The sequence below is a fragment of the Alexandromys fortis genome, unplaced genomic scaffold, assembly GCF_014885135.2.
Source record: "Alexandromys fortis isolate MF-2015 unplaced genomic scaffold, M_Fortis_MF-2015_v1.1 scaffold_3, whole genome shotgun sequence".
Classification (NCBI taxonomy): Eukaryota; Metazoa; Chordata; class Mammalia; order Rodentia; family Cricetidae; genus Alexandromys; species Alexandromys fortis.
In genome coordinates this window covers 28,014,733-28,035,627 of record NW_026067909.1, presented here as the reverse complement: position 1 = coordinate 28,035,627, position 20,895 = coordinate 28,014,733, and the positions used below count along the sequence as shown (strand labels likewise).

Sequence of the window (20,895 nt, the reverse complement as noted above, 5' to 3'; positions counted from 1 at the left end):
GCTGTTTTGCTTTTCTGACCTTCAGGTTGAACCCCAATTTCTGTGTCTGGGTTTTTATTAATTGTGCTATATCTGATTATTTAACATGCTGCTGTGTGCACTTTCCTACTTGATTTGTGGCTAGAAACAATGGTAGCCACTGATGTTCTCCATCTCGGTGCTGGTTTATGAGAGTTGTTTTGTCTGCCTTTGGGCGTGAATAGCGATGTGATAAGCCATTCTTTCAGTTTGTGTTGGCAGTGCTGGTCTTGTCTCTCATCTTGCCACGGAGCAGCCAGTACATCAAGTGGATTGTATCAGCGGGACTGGCACAGGTCAGCGAGTTCTCCTTCGTTCTGGGGAGTCGAGCACGGAGAGCGGGCATCATCTCGAGAGAGGTGAGAGTCAGTAAGTTCACAGGCGTGACAGTCCTGTGGAGCACATTGAATGCTTCAGTGCAAGCATTTCTAGCAAAGAGTGAACACTCCCCCCGACTCCCACTGTGCTGACTTGGGAGTCCAGGCACACCAGGCCTCTGGGACAGCAGCATGCTCTCAGTGGGCACTGAGCTGGCCTGGAAGGAAGCTGGACCTGGCTGCTTAAACATCTGGTTTAAGGTGTTGAAATTCTTAGGTGAAAATAGCTAGTTAATCCTGCTGTCATCTTTTCGGCTTGATCTTAGCCCAAAGACCAGGAAGTGATGTCATTGTCTTTTACAGTAATTATAATTAGCAGGCTGAGGAGAAGTGGGCTGTTATCTGGAGCCTACAATAGAAGCTCCCAGGGAAGCACAGGAAGCCTGCAGAGCATCTAGAGACCAGTGGTTGTCCCTGTGTAAGGAGTGTGAGGAGGTGGCAGTGTAAGGGCCATAGTAGAGGCCTGTCTACTGAATGAGGCATCACTGAAGCTGATACAGGTCTGCACCATGGGAAGAGCGTGGATCCGGTGTGGGCCCCGGAGGGGTCACCTTCAGGCTAGCAAAGAAACCAGGCCGCTATCCTGGAATTTACCAGACCTCACCACAGTGTTCCATCAGTGGTTAAATCCCAGTTGTTCCCACTGCAAATGTCCTCTCCCCCCCACATCCCGCACTACTTCCTCTTTCTGTAAAGATGGTTAGTAAGCTCTGCCACTCAGTGGGACCATGGGCTATTCAGTGTGCTCTCTGAAACCACAGAGCGTCCTGTAGTCACCGAGACGTGCAGGCTGCACGCCTTCCCTTCCGGAACCCCCGTGACTGTGCCCATTGATCTGTTGCAGGTGTATCTCCTTATTCTAAGCGTGACCACACTTAGCCTCCTACTTGCCCCAGTGCTGTGGAAAGCGGCCATTACAAAGTGTGTGCCAAGACCAGAGAGGAGGTCAAGCCTCTGACAGCGCCAGATGATGAGGGACTGGACTGTGGGGTGGGTCCTCCTTGGGGGGTTGTGAGTCCTGAGATGGTCTGTTGCTGCTCCCTCTTGCCAGCCTTCCATCAGAGACAGCAGCAGCAGCAAGGAAGAGCCAGTGTCCTCGTGTTTGCTTGCATTCAAAACCTCTCCCGTCGTGTTTCTCCGGAGTAATTTATTTGCCGTCAGTCAGTTATGTACAGAGTTTTAACACTGCATTTTACAATCACCTAAACTGTTTGCCTGGATGTGCCTTTTTATTTTTAAATGAAGATTATTAACTTCCTATTGTTAATTCATCAGCTCGTGAGTTTTTGGTAAAGAAGAATTAGAAAGACTTTTTTATTTATTGTATAATTATAATCTGTTGGTCAAATATTTGTTATTGAGCATAATGGTGATAAGAGATTTTAATTTTATTTTTGAGCTTAGATGCTTACTTTTGATCTTTAAAGACTTGCTGCTTTCTTGTCACCTGTAACTATTTTAAATAAAACATTTTCATGCTGATTTTTATTAGTTTTACCTTTAAAACATTTGACTTTGAATCATAAGAATATGCATTCTTAAATAAAAACTATTTATGATCAGGGCATAATTATTTGAAACTTACTAAGAATCTCATTTTTAAGTTATATTTTTGTGTTGAAGGGGGTTAGATACCGTGGAACTAGAGTTATGGATGATCGTGAGCCACTGTGTGGGTGCTGGGAGTAGAACCAGGGTCCTCTACAAGAGCAGCAAATGTTCTTAACTACTGAGCCATCTCTCCGGCCCCATCAGACATTTTTTTTTTAAACAAGGATAATTCATATGTCATCATATAGTTCTTAAAGACCAAACGAGTGCATTAAAAAATGTTTAAGTTCCAACTTTGGAATTTGACTGGCATATTTTAGTTGTCAGGTGCCCTAGACATGAAGACCTGGCCCTGGCCAGAGCTTCCCTAAGGGGCTATTCAGTCTCTCCATGACTGTAGCACAGGCTCGTGGCTGGCAGTCTCTGTAACTGTAGCACAGACCCGTGGCCAGCAGTCTCTCCATGACTGTAGCACAGGCTCGTGGCTGGCAGTCTCCATGACTGTAGCACAGGCCCGTGGCTGGCAGTCTCTGTAACTGTAGCACAGACCCGTGGCCAGCAGTCTCTGCATGACTGTAGCACAGGCCCGTGGCTGGCAGTCTCTGTAACTGTAGCACAGACCCGTGGCCAGCAGTCTCTGTGTGACTGTAGCACAGGCCCGTGGCTGGCAGTCTCTGTAACTGTAGCACAGGCCCGTGGCCGGCAGTCTCTCCGTGACTGTAGCACAGGCCCGTGGCTGGATAATCTCCAGAACTGTAACTTGGACTCATAGTTTTAGATGCTGGGAAGCACAGGATCAAGGGAGGAAGGCTCTGTCCCCTCTGGGAGGGTTCCCTGGGGTTACATGCTGCATAGGGGATTTCAAGGAGGGACGGGTAGCAGAGAGAGAGCCCACTCCCAGAACTTTATATCGGAATTAATCCAGCCTGGAGGGTGGGTCCTCCCTGATTGAAACTTCCCTGGATCTTACCTCCCAACACTGTATTAGGGATTAAGCTTGTTAACACCTGAACTTTGGGTACAGAACCATTCACACATACTAGGTACTTTAATTTTCACTTGCATATATTTTCTTAGTTACAAATATATATGTATACTGTAGAACACAGATGTTACTTTTTAACAAGAATTTCTCCATAAATACTGGTTCTAAGATCAGGATGAATAGACCGTCATACTCTGAGGCAGAGGGACAGACTATTAGGTGTGATTATGTATTACGTATGCATATTGTGGATTATAGCAACATAAATTAAACCTTTAAAGTCAGTTGAAGTAGACTGCATCTTCTCCAAGTGGCAACCAATATAAACAGGGGATTTTAGAAAACAGTGTTGCTTTTCTTTCTAAGTGGCATCAGATTGCTGAATCCACCCCCACCCCTTGTGCTTAGGATGTGCTAAAGGAGCAAGCAGGTGCAGTAGCTGGTACAAGTGACTAGAACGTTTTGTGACATCTAAAGAAGGCAAAGGTTGCTTGGTGAGACTGACTGGGAAAGGGGCAGTGCCAGAGGTCCAGAAGAGAGACCAGAGAGGTCATCCTCACTGTCTTCCAAGAGCTTGGTCATCAGCTGCCAGGCCTCAGTGCTTCAGAAGAAAATGCATCCATGGGCTTTGCTGTGGCAAACACTGCTCCTCCAGCTACAGGTGTGGGGGCGCATGCATCCAAGTCCTCCAGTTACAGGTGTGGGGGTGCATGTGTCCAAGTCCTCCAGTTACAGATGTGGGGGCGCATGCATCCAAGAGACTACGTTTCCAGGAGATGGGGTGGTGGTAGGGGAGGACATTATGTTTGGCTCCCCTAGCCTTCATCACCTTGGCACAGTCTACATGCTACACACTGATCAAGACAGGGCTGCATAGATTTAGAGTGGGAAATCTCTTCCTGTCACCCACTGGGGCAGCTCTTGAGTAGCTGAAGGGATGAAGCTGGCTCACTGGCCTTCTTGAAGTTGGTTCTAGAAAAACCAAGGCTCTTGGAGCACTTGGAGGAAGAGAGGTGTGTGTAGAAAGGTCTGGGAGGAGCTGACTTCAGAATGGAATGTAGGGGAAAGAAGAGCCTAGTTTCCTGCTCCTCATTCCCTTCACATCTCTCACAATACGAAAAAAAAAAAAAAACAGTGAGTGCACAATATAAGAATTTCTTATTTAGTTAGTTATTTGCTTGACATTTTCCTGCAGTGGTTTTTATTTGTGAGACTATATAAACATGACCTCGCTGTTGCTGCCCAGGATAGGTGTCAAGTAGAACAGTGATTTCTATTTTCAACTCTTCAAGCATGCATTTGACCCAATTGTCAGGTCTGAAATACATTTATGTTTGCTTGTTAGGAGAAAATCTAATCTTGAAGCCTCATCTTGCAGTCCCTTCCCCATAGTACGGTGTTCTTGTCATCTGTATTCTCTCTGACCCAGCTATCATTTGTACTGAATATTCACAAAAAAAGGACTTAACTTCCTTCCAAAGAAGGTTTGGAGTTTGTGCTAAAACCAAGCACAAGTCACCATCCAACCCAGCAGTTGTCACAGTTACCCACGTGCACTGAGGACTGTGTTCACAGAACAATCTGTGAATGGTGCTTTATAGCAGATTTTCATAACGGCCCAAACTCAACCCAGAACCTGCAGTGAGTCAATAATCTGTGCTGCATCTAGAGAATGGAGCATGCGTTACTAAAAAATTAAAAATCATCAGTTGCAGAAATACCTAAGAGAACTTTAAATGATATCAAGTGAAGAAATCACACACACAAAAAAAGATTGAACATATTGGCAAGTTTTAGCAAAAAATGCTGAGACTTTTTATTGAGATACCATGGAATCTATAGGATAGTTTAAGGATGATGGCCAACTTCACAACATTGAGTCTCCAAATCCATCAGTGTGATTTCTATTCAGATTTTTTTGATGTTTCAAAACAATGTTTTATATTTTTTAAATCTATGGCATTTTGCAAATCTGAATTAATTTTAATTAGATTCCTTTCATGTTATTATAAACTATACTTAAAATATGTTTCCAGTAGATTATTGTTCTGTAGAGATGAAGGTATTTATTTATATGTTTATTCATTACAGCAGGGTAGGAGCCCAGGGGCTCATGTGTGCTTGGCAAGTGCTCCCACCAGAGTTGTGCTCTGGCTGCCTGGATGCATCTTGTATCCACAGACACTGCTAAATCTACTGTAAAAAGAAAAAAAAAACTGCAATAGATTTCTTGATTTCCCACATGATGCGCAATCATCATCTGAGGATCAATAAGTCTTCCTAGGCAACATTTGTGCCTTCCAGGTTCTTTTCCTTACCTTTTGAAATGCTTTTGGTAGGCTGTCCCCACCGTGTTGATGTGGGTGCATGGCAGACCCGGGAGTGAGAGTGTGGCATGCCAGGGTGCAGGGTGTGTAGATGGGGGTCAGAGGACACCTCCAGGAAGCTGTTCCCTCCTTCCACTGTGGTAAGCCAGGGTCTCCCTGATTGTTTCCATTGCTCTCACCCTTTCTACCGAGATGAGCCTGCCTGTGAGCTTCTCAGTGATTTTCCTGTCTCTTCCTGCCCCATCTCACTGCTGGAGTGCTGGGATTACAGACACAGTTCGCTGCGTCTGGTTTTTGGGGTTCTGGGGATTGAACTCATGGAGTTAGGCTTGTGCATGGTAACATTTTACCCACTAAGCCATATTGCCCACCCCTTTTTCTTGTCTTCTGCACTGTTTAGGATTTCCTGATTTATGCTGTAAAGAATAGGTTGAATCATAAAATATCCATTTCTCTCTCTCTCTCTCTCTCTCTCTCTCTCTCTCTCTCTCTCTCTCTCTCTCTCTCTCCTTTTGGTTTTTGAGACAGGTTTCTCTGTGTAGCCCTGGCTGTCCTGGAACTTGCTTTGTAGACCAGGCTAGCCTCGAACTCACAGAGGTCCATCTGCCTCTGCCTTTTGGGTCCTGAGACTAAAGGCGTGTGCTATCACCATGCACTGTGCTGAGCTTATCATTTTAAGCGTACAAATTCCTAGTGTTGATTTACAACGTTGCATGAACATTACTATCATCTGTCCCTAAAACATTGTCGTCGTTGCAAACAGAAACTCTGCGATTACAAGGAGTGACTACATGCTTCTTATTACCAACAGTGCTGGTAGCCACCCTGCCTTTACCTATGCTAGCCTATGCTGGTAGACTCACAATGCTTGTCTGGCTTATTTTACTGTGTAATGTTTTTAAGTTCCATTCCTAGTGTAGCATGTGTTGGAACCCATTTCTTTATGTGGCTGAATGTAGTCTATATGTACATATATCCCATTTTGTTTATCTATTCGTCAATGACAGGGCTATCTGTCATTACCCAGGATAAATTTCAAATAGTCATTATTTGATGAAAGACATGAATCTATATGCTACAAAGGCCCGGAACTCAAGGAACTCCATATAGCGTAAACTCAAAAGACAAAAGCAAATAGATAATATTTAAATCATCAAGAGAGAAGTGATTTGTCCCCAACTAGTAACCTTCATAGGCTTGGTGTCTCATTAGAACATAGCGAACAGAAGGCCACAAGTTGGCATATCTCAAGTTCTGAAAGAAAAACAAAACAAAACTTGTCAATCAAGAGCTCTATAGTTGGCAAAGCTGATGATCTTCAAAAGCAAGGGATGTGGTGGCTGGAGAGAGATGCTTCATTGGTTAAGAACACTCCTTGCTTTCCCAGAAAACTGGAGAGCCCTGGTGGCTCACGATTATCTGCTACTCCAGCTCTGAGGATTCCAGATCTTCTTCTGACCTCTGCAGGGACCTGCACACATGTACACAGGCACACATGTACACAGGAACGCGAACACAGGCACACATGTACACAGGAACACATGTACACAGGCACACATGAACACAGACACACACGTACACAGGAACACGTGTACACAGGAACACGTGTACACAGGAACACGTGTACACATAAACTTTAAAAATAAAAAGGAGGTAGGTGATAGGACACTCTTCAGATTAAAGATAAAAATGCTGAGGAACTTTATGCCTTGTTTTTGTTCTTTTGTTTGTTTGGTTGCTTTGGTTTTTCAAGGCAGGCTTTCTCTGTGTAGTCCTGAATGGGCCTGGAACTCAGGAATCCACCTGCCTCTGCCTCCTGAGTTCTGGGGTTAAAGACATATCACCACCTCCCAGCATGGCTTGGTGTTTTTAATTTAAAAATTTATGTTTGGGTGTTTTGCCCATCATGTATCTCTGTATGTGCACCACACGAATGCCTGATGCTCACGATGGTCAGAAGGGGGCATTGAATTCCCTGGAACTGGAGTTACAGATGGTTGTGAGCCACCATATGGGTGCTGGGAATGGAACCCAGGTCCTCTGGAAAAGCAGCAGTGCTCTTAACTCCCAAGCCATCTCTCCAGCTTCATGTGGTTTGATTTTTAATTTCATTTCTTTTGAGATGGATGATCTGAAGCCCAGGTCAGTCTGGAAATCACTTTGTAGCCCAGACTGGCCTTGAACTCACGACAATCCTCTTGCCTCAAACTCCAAATGCGAGAATTTTGGGTGTGGACCATCATATGTGGCTTCTACTCTTTTTCTAATAGAACTTAAAAGAGAAATGCATAAAGTAAATATGAATTTGCTAGTGAGCAAAACGTATAAAACACAAATCAGCAGAATGATAAAAAAAAAAAACAGATCCCAGTATGTATGAACGATAAAAGATCTGGGGGCTGAAACTGAAAGGGGGGCAGTGTAAGTGCAAACAAGCAAAGGAGGACGAGAGTGGTTGCACCAATGTTAAGACAGTTGGACCTCACGTCAACATTGTCTCGGAAGGCATGATGTCAAAGGGTCAGCTGCTCTAAGAGCTGATTCACCTAGATAATGTAACACTTATAAAGAAAGCACCAAACACCACAGCTCCCAAGTAGAGAAAATGGAGCAGAAGGGCAAGGTGCACAGTTTTAGAATACCACGTCCACATTTTCGTTGCTTGCTTCAATATCTAAGATAACAACTAGCCTGATGAATGAAGCAATTGACTGGACCCATCAAGCTGGAACAGCTCACACCTCACAGTAGCCGAAATGACAGAATTGTTCTCAAATCACAGGGAACGTTCTTCCAGGGAGGGCAGGGTCCACCTTCCTGATAACTTTCCCTGTAGTTTGTGGTATAAACAGCACGGATTGGTGAGCTCCAGACATCTGCCTGACTCTTCTCCAGCCCTGGCCCAAGTTACAAATCTGTGCCCTCCGGTATGGCAGTGTTTCTCAACCTGTATGTCATGACTTGTTGGGGGGAGGGTCGAATGACCTTTTCTCAGGGGTCGCCTAAGACTATCCTGCATATCAGGTATGTGCATGATGATTCATAACAGTAGCAATATTACAGTTGTGAAGTAGTCGTGGGAGTCACCACAACCTGAAGAACTGTATTAAGGGGTTGCAGCCTTAGAAAGGCTGAGAAGCACTGATGTTACGGCTTTTCGTGTGGATTCTGGGGATCTAAACTCAGGTCCTCATGCCTCTATACCCACTGAACTGTCTCCTCAACACCCAGGATGTAAAGTTTGTCAATGCGACTGGCTTAGGAAATGCCTAGATTATTAAATGAAGTACACCTCCAGGAATGTGTCAGGGCATTTCCAGACATCCGAGGGCCCTGACATGGTCAGTGGGTTAATCCCTCAGTGAAGTCACCGCATCGAGAGGAGGCAAAACACAGGAGGTGGGGCCTAGCTAGGGAGTAGGTAACTGAGACATGTCCTTTGGGTTACTCTCATCTTGACTCCTTCCTGTATCCCTGTTATGTAACATGCTGTGAAAAAGAACACCTACTCATCCCCGATGGAGAACCAGGCACAGAGCAAAATGAGGTTCCCACCATTGTCCAGCTCTGAACCAGGGAATTTTATGGGTGTTACTGCAGGCATACAAGTGAGGGTTACTTATAGGAGCAGAAATGACTCTGAAGGGGGCAGGGAGGGTTTTGTGCTCACAGGACATGCACTAGTGGGACCTGGAATGTTAAACACAAGGGTTATTCCTTCCAGGGAAGGAATGCAAAACCTGTTTTACACCCAGAAGGCTGGAGTGGACGTATTTTCTATCTAGCCGGCTGACCTTTGCACAATCAGCGTGGTCAAAGACTTTCTGGCACCAGGCCCTCCTCCAGACCCTTCTCGTAAACAGGTTTTTCTTAGTCAATCCATGGAGCCCATCTTCAGGAAGGTGTCACATGCAGTCTATAGAACCCATCTTTAGGAAGGTGTGACATGTAGTCTATAGAACCCATCTTTAGGAAGGTGTGACATGTAGTCTATAGAACCCATCTTTAGGAAGGTGTGACATGTACCTTGCAGAGAGTTTTGTTGTCACATCTGCTCTGTATTTAGCTGGCTTTGTTCCTCAGAGAGATTTAGACATGCTTTGTTGTGCGCATGGGACTGAGTTAATCTTCACAAGAAAAGTTTTCAGCAAATCGTGCTGTGTGTAAATATGCCAAAATGAAGCAACTCGGATCTAGACTCGGCTACCGAGTCATGTCAAGCTGAACTGCCCTCTCCTCTCTGCTACCTGTGAAGATTGTGGAACTCCCCGCATGCCCCAAAGACAGCTGCACCAGCAAGGCCCACCCCAGAAACAACTCACGGCAACTGGAAACCTAGAGCCCACCGCACAACTTGCAGGCATCTTAAAGGCTGAAATGTGTATTTTCCTGCAGCTCTGTTGGTCGTCGTCTCTTCCAGACGGCTGGGCTTGTCTGAGGTTGTCTCTCAGCAGTCCATGTTTCTTAGCATCTAATTTCAGGGACTTCCTGAGGCTCTGGAGTTGTTTACTTCCTGACTTTTTTTTTTTTTAAGATTCATTATTTTGTGTGTGTGTGTGTGTTTTGCCTGAACACATACATGTGCACCATATGTATGTCTGGTCCCTAGAGGCCAGTAGAGGGTGCCAGATCTCCTAGACCTAGAATTACAGATGGTTATTAACTGCCACGTGGGTTCTAGGAACCAAAGCCCAGTCCTCTGCAAGAGCAGCAAGTGCTTGTAACTGCTGAGCCATCTCTCCAGCCCCTACTTCCTGAGTTTTAAGGCCCCTCCCTTCAGAACATTAGGGATCTTCCCCCTGGATGGAAACGCTATACAACAATCCAGTTTCACTCTCTGCGTCCTGGGGGTGTGGGTGACGAACAGCTCTCCTCTGCTGCATTCTTCTTCCACTGTGGTGTCCTATACACATATTTGGGGCCAAATGACCATAAACTGAAACTTCGGAAACCATGCCAAAATACATCTTCCCTTACTTAAGCTAATTGTCCCTCTGGTATTTTTGTCACAGTGAAGACAACAGGAGAGTATGTCTCACTTGAAGTCCACTTGTTATACCGCTTCCTGGTTCCTCAGCATCCAAGAAACAGGTCTGTCTATCACACCTTAGAAGCAAAAATCAGGAAATGAGTCCATCTTGATGCCTCCCCCAAACCACCCATTTCATGCCTGCTTTCTCTGGCTCCACTGTTCAGCCTGGTCACCACCAGTTTCCAATTCCTGTCAATTTGGTTTCCAGAAGGCTGTGAGGACCATCTGCATCCCATGGTGACTTGAGCTGATGGCTCTCTGAAACAACTGCCCGCAGAAGGCTGCTGTCATGCAAAGTCACTCCATGTAGTTAGGAAATCAGCCCCTGTTAAATATACAAGGGAGGCGGGTGCCACTTCCTATTGTAGAGACCAGGCGGTGGCTTTCTTTTATTTTCCTATTTCCTGGGGGCTGGGAGGGGTGCTGGAGAATGGGAGGACTCCCAGCCATTTGAAGGCTTTCATGCATGAGTTCAATTCTGGCACGCAGAACCCTTGGTAATTAAATGCCTGACAGCTTAAGAAGGTGGGGCTTAGCCGAAGTGGTAGGAGCAGGTGTAGTCAGCATGAAGGTGGTTAATTGTAAAGCCATGGAAAACAGGGGTGTCCAGTAATAATATGTTGTGTATTACTGAGGGAGGCCTTTGGTCTGTGCTCCTCAAAGCTCCTCACAGATGTTAATTAGTCCAGCTCTTGGTACAGCTCTGACCCCTGTATTACTAATCAGCTGGCTGGGGTCATTCTGCCTTACCCAGATACACATGATTGGGCAAGGAGATGATTCCCAGTGCTAGTAATCCTGGCCCTTACATGCCCAGAGTTTATGGGACGGACTGGCAGATCCAGAGGCTTACGAGTCTGTCCGCTGAGAGCCAAGGGCCTATTATTGCTCCAGGCTTTAGAAGCCAGAGGCTTGCGGCTCAATATATTGAAGTCAGAGTATTCTGGGCTTTACCCACCCGTAGTCACACTTTGGCAGCTCCTGGAATCCTGAGTGTCCATCAGCAACGGGCAGTGCCTATGTGATTATCGTTGCGGCTTTCAATCCTAGAGAAAGACCGTTACCCCTTAAGGGTTGGTGGCTCCCTGGAACTCTTCCCGTGGCTGGTACCCCATTTCCCTCCTCTGCCTCGCTATCGCCTCCTTCAGTCCTGCTGTCTCCTGTTTCCGCCACCAGTGTATGCTGTTGCTCTGGCCACGTTCTCTCTCTGGAGCTCTTCAGTGCTTCACTGGTGTGTTTGTCATATTACTAGTCTAGCTTGCATTAAAAAAAAAAAGTGTACCATCACTCGAGAGAAGTTTTTATTGGACAAAAGATTCACCCAACTTACTGAAAAAAAGGTGAGCGGAATAGCTTGTTTATATAGCCAGGAATGGGGCGTGGCAAAGATGCTTGCACCAGTCACAGTCCTTCTGCTGGACCACTAAAGGAAATGCTCCCCACACTCCCAACCCCTGTGTCCTGGTGGAAAGTGGTTACCAGAGCTTACCAAGGCTTGTGACGGCAAGAAGTCTGGTGCATTCTATTGAAAAGCTGTGTCTTAGAGACTGCCTTCTGGACTCACGACTATGGAAAAGCTATGTCTTAGATACTGCCTTCTTCTAGACTCACGGCTTTGCTTTAGCAGTGAGCAGCTGTGGTTGCAGTGGAGCTTCCTCAGAGAACCTAAGGGGTGCTCAGAACAGGACAGCAGCCATGACAGTTCAGTCAGATGCTAAAGAAGGGCAGTTTGGTTGAGTCAGTCCCATGACCAAGGCCGCTAGGTAACAGAGAAGGATGTGTCAGTCTGGGTGCCAAATTGACCCGGCCCCCAACATTTTGTTTATTTAAAGGAAATACGGACAATTAAAGGTGCATAACATCCCGTCCCTCACATCTTCAGCTCTGATAGCATTCAACAGCACTCTGCTCTTCAGCTGTATATTCTTCCAGAAAGTTGGGTCATTTTACCCGACCCATTTGGACTGATTTGGGAGGCCTAGACTATTGTTTCCCCAGGCTTTAGTCCTAAAGTACGGGTCTCCAGGATTGACTGAGTCTTCAGAGCTCAGGGTCTACCAGATCCCTCCTGGGATGAAGCAGATGGCTTCCTAAAGAGCAGGCGCAAACACACCGGTCTTTCAATCGTTGGCAACCCACGCTCAGACCTTGTGGCTGTGGAGATCAACAGCTGAGCAGTGGCAGGGGTCTCCACATCTCTGCAGTGTCCAGCATGTCCATCCATCCCAACAGTCTTTGCTTTGTCCTGTGTAAATGCACAAGACTCCTCTCCCCGGGCTGCACGTACGGGTACTTTAAGGCACTCCCACAACTGACCTCTTTTTCCCCATGTACATACAGTTGGCCCATCTATTCATATACACATGCCTGTTTTCTGTGCGCAGATATTAAACACATTAAATACATATTTGTACACTCAGAGGGTTTTATGTATATATGTTCAGGAGTACACACACGATTTATACCACATGCATATGCACGTGTATACATCTACACTATTTGCATATACACAGGTGTTGCCACATGTGGCCTTTCTACATGTACATGCAGATATGGCACACGTACACACACCGAAGCAGACACGTGGCCTTCTATTCCCTGCGCATGCACACAAATATGCATACAGTTGGCCCTTGGTGTACACACAGAGGAGCGCACACACGTGGCCTCCATGCGCACATGCCGGCGCGCGCAGCGCTTTTCAGTGCGGGCGGTCTCCAGCCGAGTCCCGCCACCCGCGCACGCGCGCACAGGCCCCTCCCCTCTCCCAGGGCGGGTAGCACCGGCGAGAGGCGCGGGAGATGAGCGGCTGGTGGAGGAGGAGGAGGAGGAGGGCGCCGAAGGCGCGAAAAGGCGCGCAGGCGCGCTGCGCGGAGCGGGCCCGCCGCCGCCCACGTCACCGCGCCGCGCGCACGTCACGCCGGCCCGACGCTCGGCCCAGGGTGAGCCCGCGTCCCGGCGCCGCTGGCTCAGGGCAGGGACCGCCAGGGCCGGACCTCCGGGCCGGCGCCCCCGCGCCCCCGTCGTCCGCCCCGCGCGCCCCGCCGGCCAGCCAGGTGTGGCGGGGGCGCCGGCCGGCCGAACGGGAGGGCGCGGGCTGGGCGCGCGGCCCCGTTCCCGCCCCAGCCCGGTTCCCGCGTCCGGCTGCATCCCGCCCGCCGCCCAGCCTCAGCCCAGAGTCGGCCTCGACGCGGCGTGGCGTGGGCGGCGGGCAGGGGTCCCGGCCACCCTCCGGCTTTCTCCGCGCCGGCCTGCGGGGCTGGTGGCCGGGCCTAGTGACAGGTGGGGCGGGCGGGCGGGGGGAGCCCACCTGTCAGAGTGGTCGGCGGCATCTTGGGGTCTTGGCAGTCCGAGGGCCTGCTCCGGCCCGGCCGGGCGGAGCCGCACGGTGTCGTTTGCCCGAGTTGGGGGCCTTGTGCCTCGGTGGGGCCTGAGGTCAGACGGGGCCCGCGCGCCCAGGTGGGGTGAGCCTGACGGCTGCGACCCGCTCTGCCCGCTCTGTCGAGGGGTCGGGCTCTGGCCCCTCGCTGCGAGTGGGAGCTGCTGGTGGCCTCAGGGAGCATTTCCATTTGGAGAGGTGACTTAAAGTCCCCGTGTGGGACCTGCTTGGCTAGCTCTCCTGTCGGGATTGTGCAAGAAAGGCCCCTGCTGCCTGGAGGCCTGCCTCGTGCTGGTGGGGAGATGTTTCCTTTGAAATGCGAGGTCTGTTAAACTTCGTTTTTCATTCTCACTCACTGACCGTCTCCTTCCTTTTTACCAGATCTGTCCGGTTTCTTCTGTGGAGGGTACGCAGACAGCCTTGATTTCCTGGATCTGGTAACATGGCAAAAGATGTAAGTATGATCGCTTCGTGCCGTTGCAGTGTTCTCTTTTTATTTCAGAGTGGCCATACTTTCATGGCAGTGGTTTATCCTCAGACATTTTACATTTTTACACGCAGGAACTGGGATGGAGGTGAGGGATGGAGGAACAGTAGGTGGGTGCCTCCCCCTTTGCACACGGGTTCTTTGTCATCTGAAGCCTGACACATTACTTGTGGTTGGATGATGCAGTCTTGATTTTCCCCTAATCTATCCAGACTGTTTAAATAATAATAATAAAAAAATCGAATACACCTCTGAGGTCAAATGAATGTGTGTCGGGGGGTGTTCTGTGTTAGTGGGTTTCCACACAGGAGAACTGTCAACATGGAACTTAGGCTGTGCTTGTTCTATGTAGTATGTAGGACAATAACTGAGCTTTGATGGATTGAATATCAACTTGTTTGGGCACATTTTTGTCAGAAAGATGATGACATTTGGCGATTAATGAAACACGGCGGAAATGCTGGTTGGTTTAGCTTTTATATTTACCTTGAAACTACTAGATATTTTGAGTAATTATTTTTGGAGCAGGTATGGAGACGTAGGCTTTTAGGCTGCAAACTATAGTCCGTGTGGTTGATCACATACATTTCTGCAACACCATTTTGGCGTCTTCCAGCACAGTTGGTCTCCTTTCCAGTGTTTCTCAGCAGTCACCGCTCTGTGAATATTAGATCCGTGTATTTGCTGTGTAGCCTCAGAAACACAGGCAGACACGCAGCTAGAGTTGTGCCCGGATGTAGAGATCCTGTGTCTGGTGTGGGACCAGGTACAGGTCCTGAGTCCTGGCCACTGACTGGAGGCCCTAAGGACTCAGCTATGCTTAAAGAATGCTCCACACAGGTCCACAGTAACTCTCTCTGTGTCATCAAGCACTGGGCCTTCTTTTGGGAGTTATGTCACACCCTGGAAGACCACGTATAGGTCACCTGAAATCACTACCATGTGTGGTTTTAGCTTGATCTTGTCATGTCCGGTTGTTTACCCATGCCCCGACTCCCCTCCATATGTGTGCCCTACCTAACACACCCATGCCCCGACTCCCCTCCATATGTGTGCCCTACCTAACACGAGACATGCTGCTGAGCACATGCCCACAAAGTCACTGGATGTGGTAAATGGTTTGTAAGTGGGGTACTGGCCCCCGTGCCTACTGGCATGGTCTCATTCGGGGGACCATTTTCACTTCAGTGAGTCTGCATGCTCAGGGGCTTGTCGTCTTAGTTTGGCGTTATTCACTCCCCTTTCCATGTGCTGTGTCCCTGGGGACGGGGTGGTGACAGGTGGTCAGGATCTCCCATCACACTGAGAGTATGGGCCAGCTGGTTTGGGGTTATCCACTGTGGCGTGGCTGGGCTGGTGCTGAAGCTGAGTCCTGCCCACATGCTCACAGGCCACCAGTACCCTGGCAGAGGGGAAGTGGCCCTCCCTGTTTTCAGGCTAGAAGCAGAGATTATGGACAGTCAAAGGTTGGGCCTTTTCTGTAGCCAATCATGTTTTTATGTAGAATGTGATGTTTGCATTTCAGAAAGGGTCTTTGTAGCCTGTGCCAAAGGAAAAAAAAAGAGATACCACTAAAGTTTTTTAAGCACTTTGATGCTCAGGAAATCTAGCAATAAAGTACAGCTTGTAAGACCAGGCATGGAGCAGAAGTCAAGCTCTGGGTCATTATGGAAAAGACTCGGAAAGGATAGAGAAAAGACGAGAAATAGCTTAGGGGTTTTCTGCTTCAGCAGATGCCCGGGCAGATGAGCAGGTGAGTTGGGTTCCCTGGGAACAGCAAGGTATGTGGTAGGGCTGGCAGTTACGAGGGAGCAGGGTGGGATGGCAGAAGATTTTGTTGATCTGGCAAAGGATTTCTTCCATGAAGGACAAGAAAGCTGATCTGGGAAGATGTGGGAGTGTGCAGGAAAATAAGGAGCGGTGGCGGAAGGGGCGGTGAGTGCCTGCAGGTGCTCTGGGATGCCTGCCTGCATTGCTGTCTGAGATGCTGCAGAGTGTCCCTGTGGAACATGTATAGGATGAGCAGTGATGACCCTGCTGTAGGGGCTGGAGAGGCCTGGTATGAGGGGGTATGTCTTAGACTGTGAATGTCTTCTCCCAAGGTCAGCCTAATGCTTGCTGCCTGGGGAGTTGTGCAGTCTTACAGGGAAGACTGCATTCTTTGACTTGCCAGACATCAGGAAATTTCACCCTTATTGACATGCCCAGAGGAGGTTTCCTAGCTGATTATAAATTTGATCATATTGACAATGAGGATTAACTATCACAAGTACATCCCTTGTTAGCCTGACACCAGACACATCATTTTAAAACTTAATGTTCCATCCCTGGACCTTAGAGGCTCATCTCCTAAGGCAAGATGCTTTTGTAGTCCATTGGGCACTAGCCTTTAAAATCTTAACATTTCGAACACTGTTCAAAACCCTAAATCCCAGCTGTTGAGATGGCTTGCTTGCCAGACGTGACTACTTGAGTTTGATCCCTGGGACCTATGTCGTGGAGGAGAGAACTGACTCCCGTAAGTTGTCCTCTGCTCTCCATGTGTCCTCTGCCTACTCCTGTAACAGAGAACCCACCAGTGCAGGACCAGAATTCAATAGGTCAGACGCCAGACCGTGCAGCTCCATGTCTGCTGTCTTGGACCTGGGATGGAATCCTCGGCTTTGGCAGACTCGGGTAGCCTTGCCCCTTTAGTACCACTGCCGGTAGCACTTGAGGCCTCTTTCTTGGGCTTGCTCTATTTTGTGCTTGCCGCTTTCCTTGGCAGATGTTCCTTGATCTTGCCCCGATAGACCCTGTATCTAGAGGTCTCTATTGCAGCTCAGGGTTTACCTTTCCAGCTTCACTCAGTGGCCTCTCAGCCCCTTTGCAAGGACTTCAACCCTGCCCCCTCTTATATTTTGCATGCCTGCAAAAATCAACCTGAGGACAGTGTCAGGTTCTGCTGCCAGTTTGAGATAGATGGCCCTTCCACTATGGCTGTGGTGACCTTCTGTGTCTTGTCAGCTAAGTTTGGGGAAATGCTTCCCGAAGTGGTTGTTTTCATTTGATGTCATTCTCAGTTCAAGCTTTCTTTGAAACAAATTCATTTTCTTAAAGGAAAAAAAAGCACTATTGTTATGTGGACAAGTATGTATGTGTTTCTGCATGTATGCACAAATGCCATGTTGTATATAGATACCAAGATATAGATAACTTTATGGAATTATTCTCTCCTTGCCTCTTTATGTGGGCTCTGGGGATTGAACTCAGGTTGCCAGATTTGCTTTTACTTGCTGAGCCATCTTGCCATCTGTAGTTGGCATTTTTACCAATTGGATCTTTATTGTCTTAATGCAAAGTGTGAGCTGTCCCCTCGATTATAGATGTTTTGTTTGCATCTTCCTGACCTGCAGCTTTAAACTCGTTCGTGTTCCTTTATCTTCATGTTCCTTTTCACCATCTGACTGAGCAGGTAGCAGCAACCTTGCCGCAGCCTGGATGCCATGCCTTCTTGAAATCTCTTTCACCAGACTGCTTCTTAGCCTATTACTTTTAAATTTGCCCTCATTCCGGTTTTAAGGGCATGGCCAGATTGTTTGCCAGAATGTAACACAAGTGGCCTCTCCCCCAGTTCCCAATAGAATCCTTGTTCCTCTGTGACACTTTGTGAGCCTGGCCTTCAGTGTCCACATTTCCATTTTGAATGCCCACCAGAATGGCATGGTAAGTTTGCTTATAACATTCCAGGCGTTCTTTACACCATGAGCTTCAAGTCATGGATCAGGCTTATCCTACCGTAGTCCATTCCTCAGTACCAGTTTTCCGTATTAGTTTCTTTTCTCATTATTGTGACAAAAGCAACCTAAGCAAAGGTTTCTTTGGCCTCCAGTCTGAAGAGACCATTGTGGTAGTGAAGGTGTGTTGGAGGGTGCTAAGTCCGTGGTCAGAAAGCAGAAAGATGACGCAGGTGCCGGCTGCTTGCCTTCTATCCCTTTTATTTAGTATGAGGCCCAGTCCATAGAATGGTACCACTCACATTCAGGCTGGGTCCTCAGGTGAGACCTCCCTGAAAACAGATGCCTGCAGGAGCACTCGTACAGCATTCTACAGCATTCCACATGCAGTCAGCCTGCAGGACATCTCATTGTTCTAGCCTTGCTTTCATACGACTGTCATACCTACCGTTTCTGTCTTTTTAATGGTTGTTTGACATGTTGTAGAATTGGAGACAGTGCTACTGAAGAAGCGAGTTAATATGGGGAATGAACCACAGTGTAGTTCAGTCCATTGGTCACTGTTACAGCCTTTATCCACAGACCGAAACTGCTGTTTGGAGAGCAAGTCCACTTGCTTCAGTTCCCTGCATGTACTGTCCCTAGAATATCCAGTTCTGATTTTGTGGATAGAGAACAAAGACACTTGGACATGGCACTCTCCTAGATTTCAAGTGTTCCAGGGTCTTCATAGCAAAGAAAGCTGGTGTGTTGGGATGGATAGGGCCAGGTTTTAGCTGCTCAAGCCCAGAGTACAGAGGTCATTCAGGAGGGCCTATTGACATTAGCATTCTGAGAAGAGGGAGGCTGGAATCTGGAGGCGGAAAGGCACCTGGCCCTTTTGCCTTGAACATGTACATTCCTGGGGCTTCTGTGGTTTCCAGGATCAGTCTTAAATGGTTACAAATTTGTTATGACCCTGAGGATAAATCATTGAAGGGTGATTTGTGATGTGTGTGCGCCACTGTATACATGTAGTGTCTCTGAGTTGTCAAGTTCTAGAAAGACCATTCCAGGTGACCACTGTGGTGGTACCAGGCTGTTGGTATATATAAGTTAAAATAAAAGCATTCATTTTAACTTTGCCTCTCCAGCATAGACTTCAGCAACAGCCATAAGCTGTAAAACTAGCTCAGCCTGATAGAATATAAATAATGAATTGTATCTTGTCAAAAAATTTTTAGGAATGAGCCAGGCATGATGGCATATATCTTTAATTCTAGCCAGGCAGATCTCTGTGAGTTCAAGGCCAGCCTGTTCTCCATATCGAGTTCTAGGTCAACTAGGGGTATATAGAGGGACTCTTGACTTAAATATAAAAAGGATATAGAAATTAATATTTTCCTCATTCTTTTTCTTGATCTCCCATTTTTTTTATCTGTTTGTAAACTTAAGAACATACTTTGGATTTAAAACATTTTAAAAAATGACGTGTACATGTGGGTATGTGTGTACTTGTGCATTCACGCATGTGTGTATGTGCAAATGCATACACCATGTCAGATGAGAGGGCAGCTTCCAGGAAGTAGTTATTTGTCCAACCGTTTGGGTCCTGGGTATTGAACTCAGGCCACCAGCTTGGTGAAGGTACCTTTACCCTCTGAGCCATTTCACTGTCCTCATACTTTGAATTTTAATACAAATGTCCATGATTTGTAGGGAGTTGGGTTTTTGTTTTGTTTTGTTTCCTTTTTTTTTTTTTTTTCTTTTTATGGTACTGGAGGTTAATTCTAGTGATTTGCTTATGTTGGATTCTGTCGCTAAGCTACATTGCCTGCCTGCTTTTTCATTTTATTTGAGGCATACTCTAAGTAAGTTGTCCTTCCGGCCCTTGAATTCATTCTGTAGTCTATCTGGCTTTGAACTCACAACCCTTTGTTTTAGCCTTCTGAGTATTGGAATTATAGGCATTTCTCATGGTGCTGGCTATAGTTCTTTGGTGTGACCATCAAGATTTTCTGAGGCTGGAGCCTGGAACTTTGCTTAAGGCTACTTGCTGCTGTTACAGAGGACCTGGGTTTGATTCTTAGTTCACATATGGTATCTCCATGGTAACTCCATCTACAACTCCAGTTCCAGGGGCCTGACCCCATCTTCTGACCTCCAAGGGCACCAGGCCTGCATGTGGTACACATACACAGGCAGGCAAAAAAGTCATACAAATTAATAAATCTTTCTTTTTCTTTTTTGAGACAGGGTCTGTCTGTGTAGCTCTGGCTGTCCTGGAACTTGCTCTGTAGACCAGGCTGGCTTTGAACTCAGATCCTCCTGCCTTTGCCTCACACATGCTAGGTTTAAAGGTGTGGGACACAATACCCAGCAGAAAAAAATCTTAAGTAAAACCAAAATGGTTCTCTGAGGCCTAGCTTCACGCTAGTGGTTGCATATGATGTAGGGTAGTGACCTATCAAACCATTTTAGCTGCTGCATCACTCCTGTGTCCTTGGAGGTCTTATTTGTAGACTGCTTTACCTTTTAAGGTGTTGGGTGTTGAAACCATGCTGGGAATATGCTGTAACTCTGGGAAGCTCTTGGGCCCTGGGATTTGGATTAAGATATTTTACTGTGCATGAGTTGCCTCATGGATACTGGGAAATGAACCTGGGTCCTCTGCAAGAGTGACAAGTGTAAGTCCAGCCTCAGCCTCAACTTCTATGTAGGTGCTGTAAGTCAGGTCCTCACGTTATTCTTTAGCCTCTGCATGTGTCTTCTTCCAAGTCACACCTATCTCTGGTCTGGTATGCTTTGGGGCCAGTCAGTTATTGACAGGAGTATTGGTTTAGAAGCTCTCTCAGCAATCCCTCTGTTCTTTCTTCAGTCACTTGTTTGAAATAGCGTGACCTAGAAGACGGGCATTTGCCTCAACATGACAGAGATGGCCTGAGTGCTGTGCTTATAGGTTGGCTGCCCCTCCATTTGTGGTATCGGTGTATTCCTCCATGCACAGAGCCTGCAGGTGGAGGACTAAACTCTTGAGTGCTGCG

The 20,895-nt window shown here is 47.3% G+C and overlaps 2 protein-coding genes across 18 annotated transcripts in view; both read left to right on the top strand.

The window, feature by feature from the left end:
• The window catches only part of Tmco3 (transmembrane and coiled-coil domains 3), a 34,954-nt gene extending 33,077 nt beyond the window's left edge, over positions 1-1,877 (top strand). For all 6 annotated transcript variants that reach the window (XM_050136720.1, XM_050136715.1, XM_050136719.1 and 3 more), the window contains 2 exons: positions 228-377; positions 1,240-1,877. In XM_050136720.1, the coding sequence (XP_049992677.1) occupies positions 228-377; positions 1,240-1,353 (264 nt within the window). In that variant the 3' untranslated portion in view covers positions 1,354-1,877. The remainder of the gene's footprint in view (positions 1-227; positions 378-1,239) is intronic.
• An 11,278-nt stretch (positions 1,878-13,155) lies between these two features.
• The window catches only part of Tfdp1 (transcription factor Dp-1), a 40,874-nt gene continuing 33,134 nt past the window's right edge, over positions 13,156-20,895 (top strand). For 2 of the 12 annotated variants that reach the window (XM_050136998.1, XM_050136999.1), the window contains exon 1: positions 13,595-14,123. Coding sequence is in view for 6 of the 12 variants with exons in the window: in XM_050136989.1 (XP_049992946.1) it covers positions 14,112-14,123 (12 nt within the window). In the remaining 6 variants the exon portion in view is untranslated. The other 10 variants (XM_050136997.1, XM_050136994.1, XM_050136989.1 and 7 more) reach the window with 9 other exon arrangements.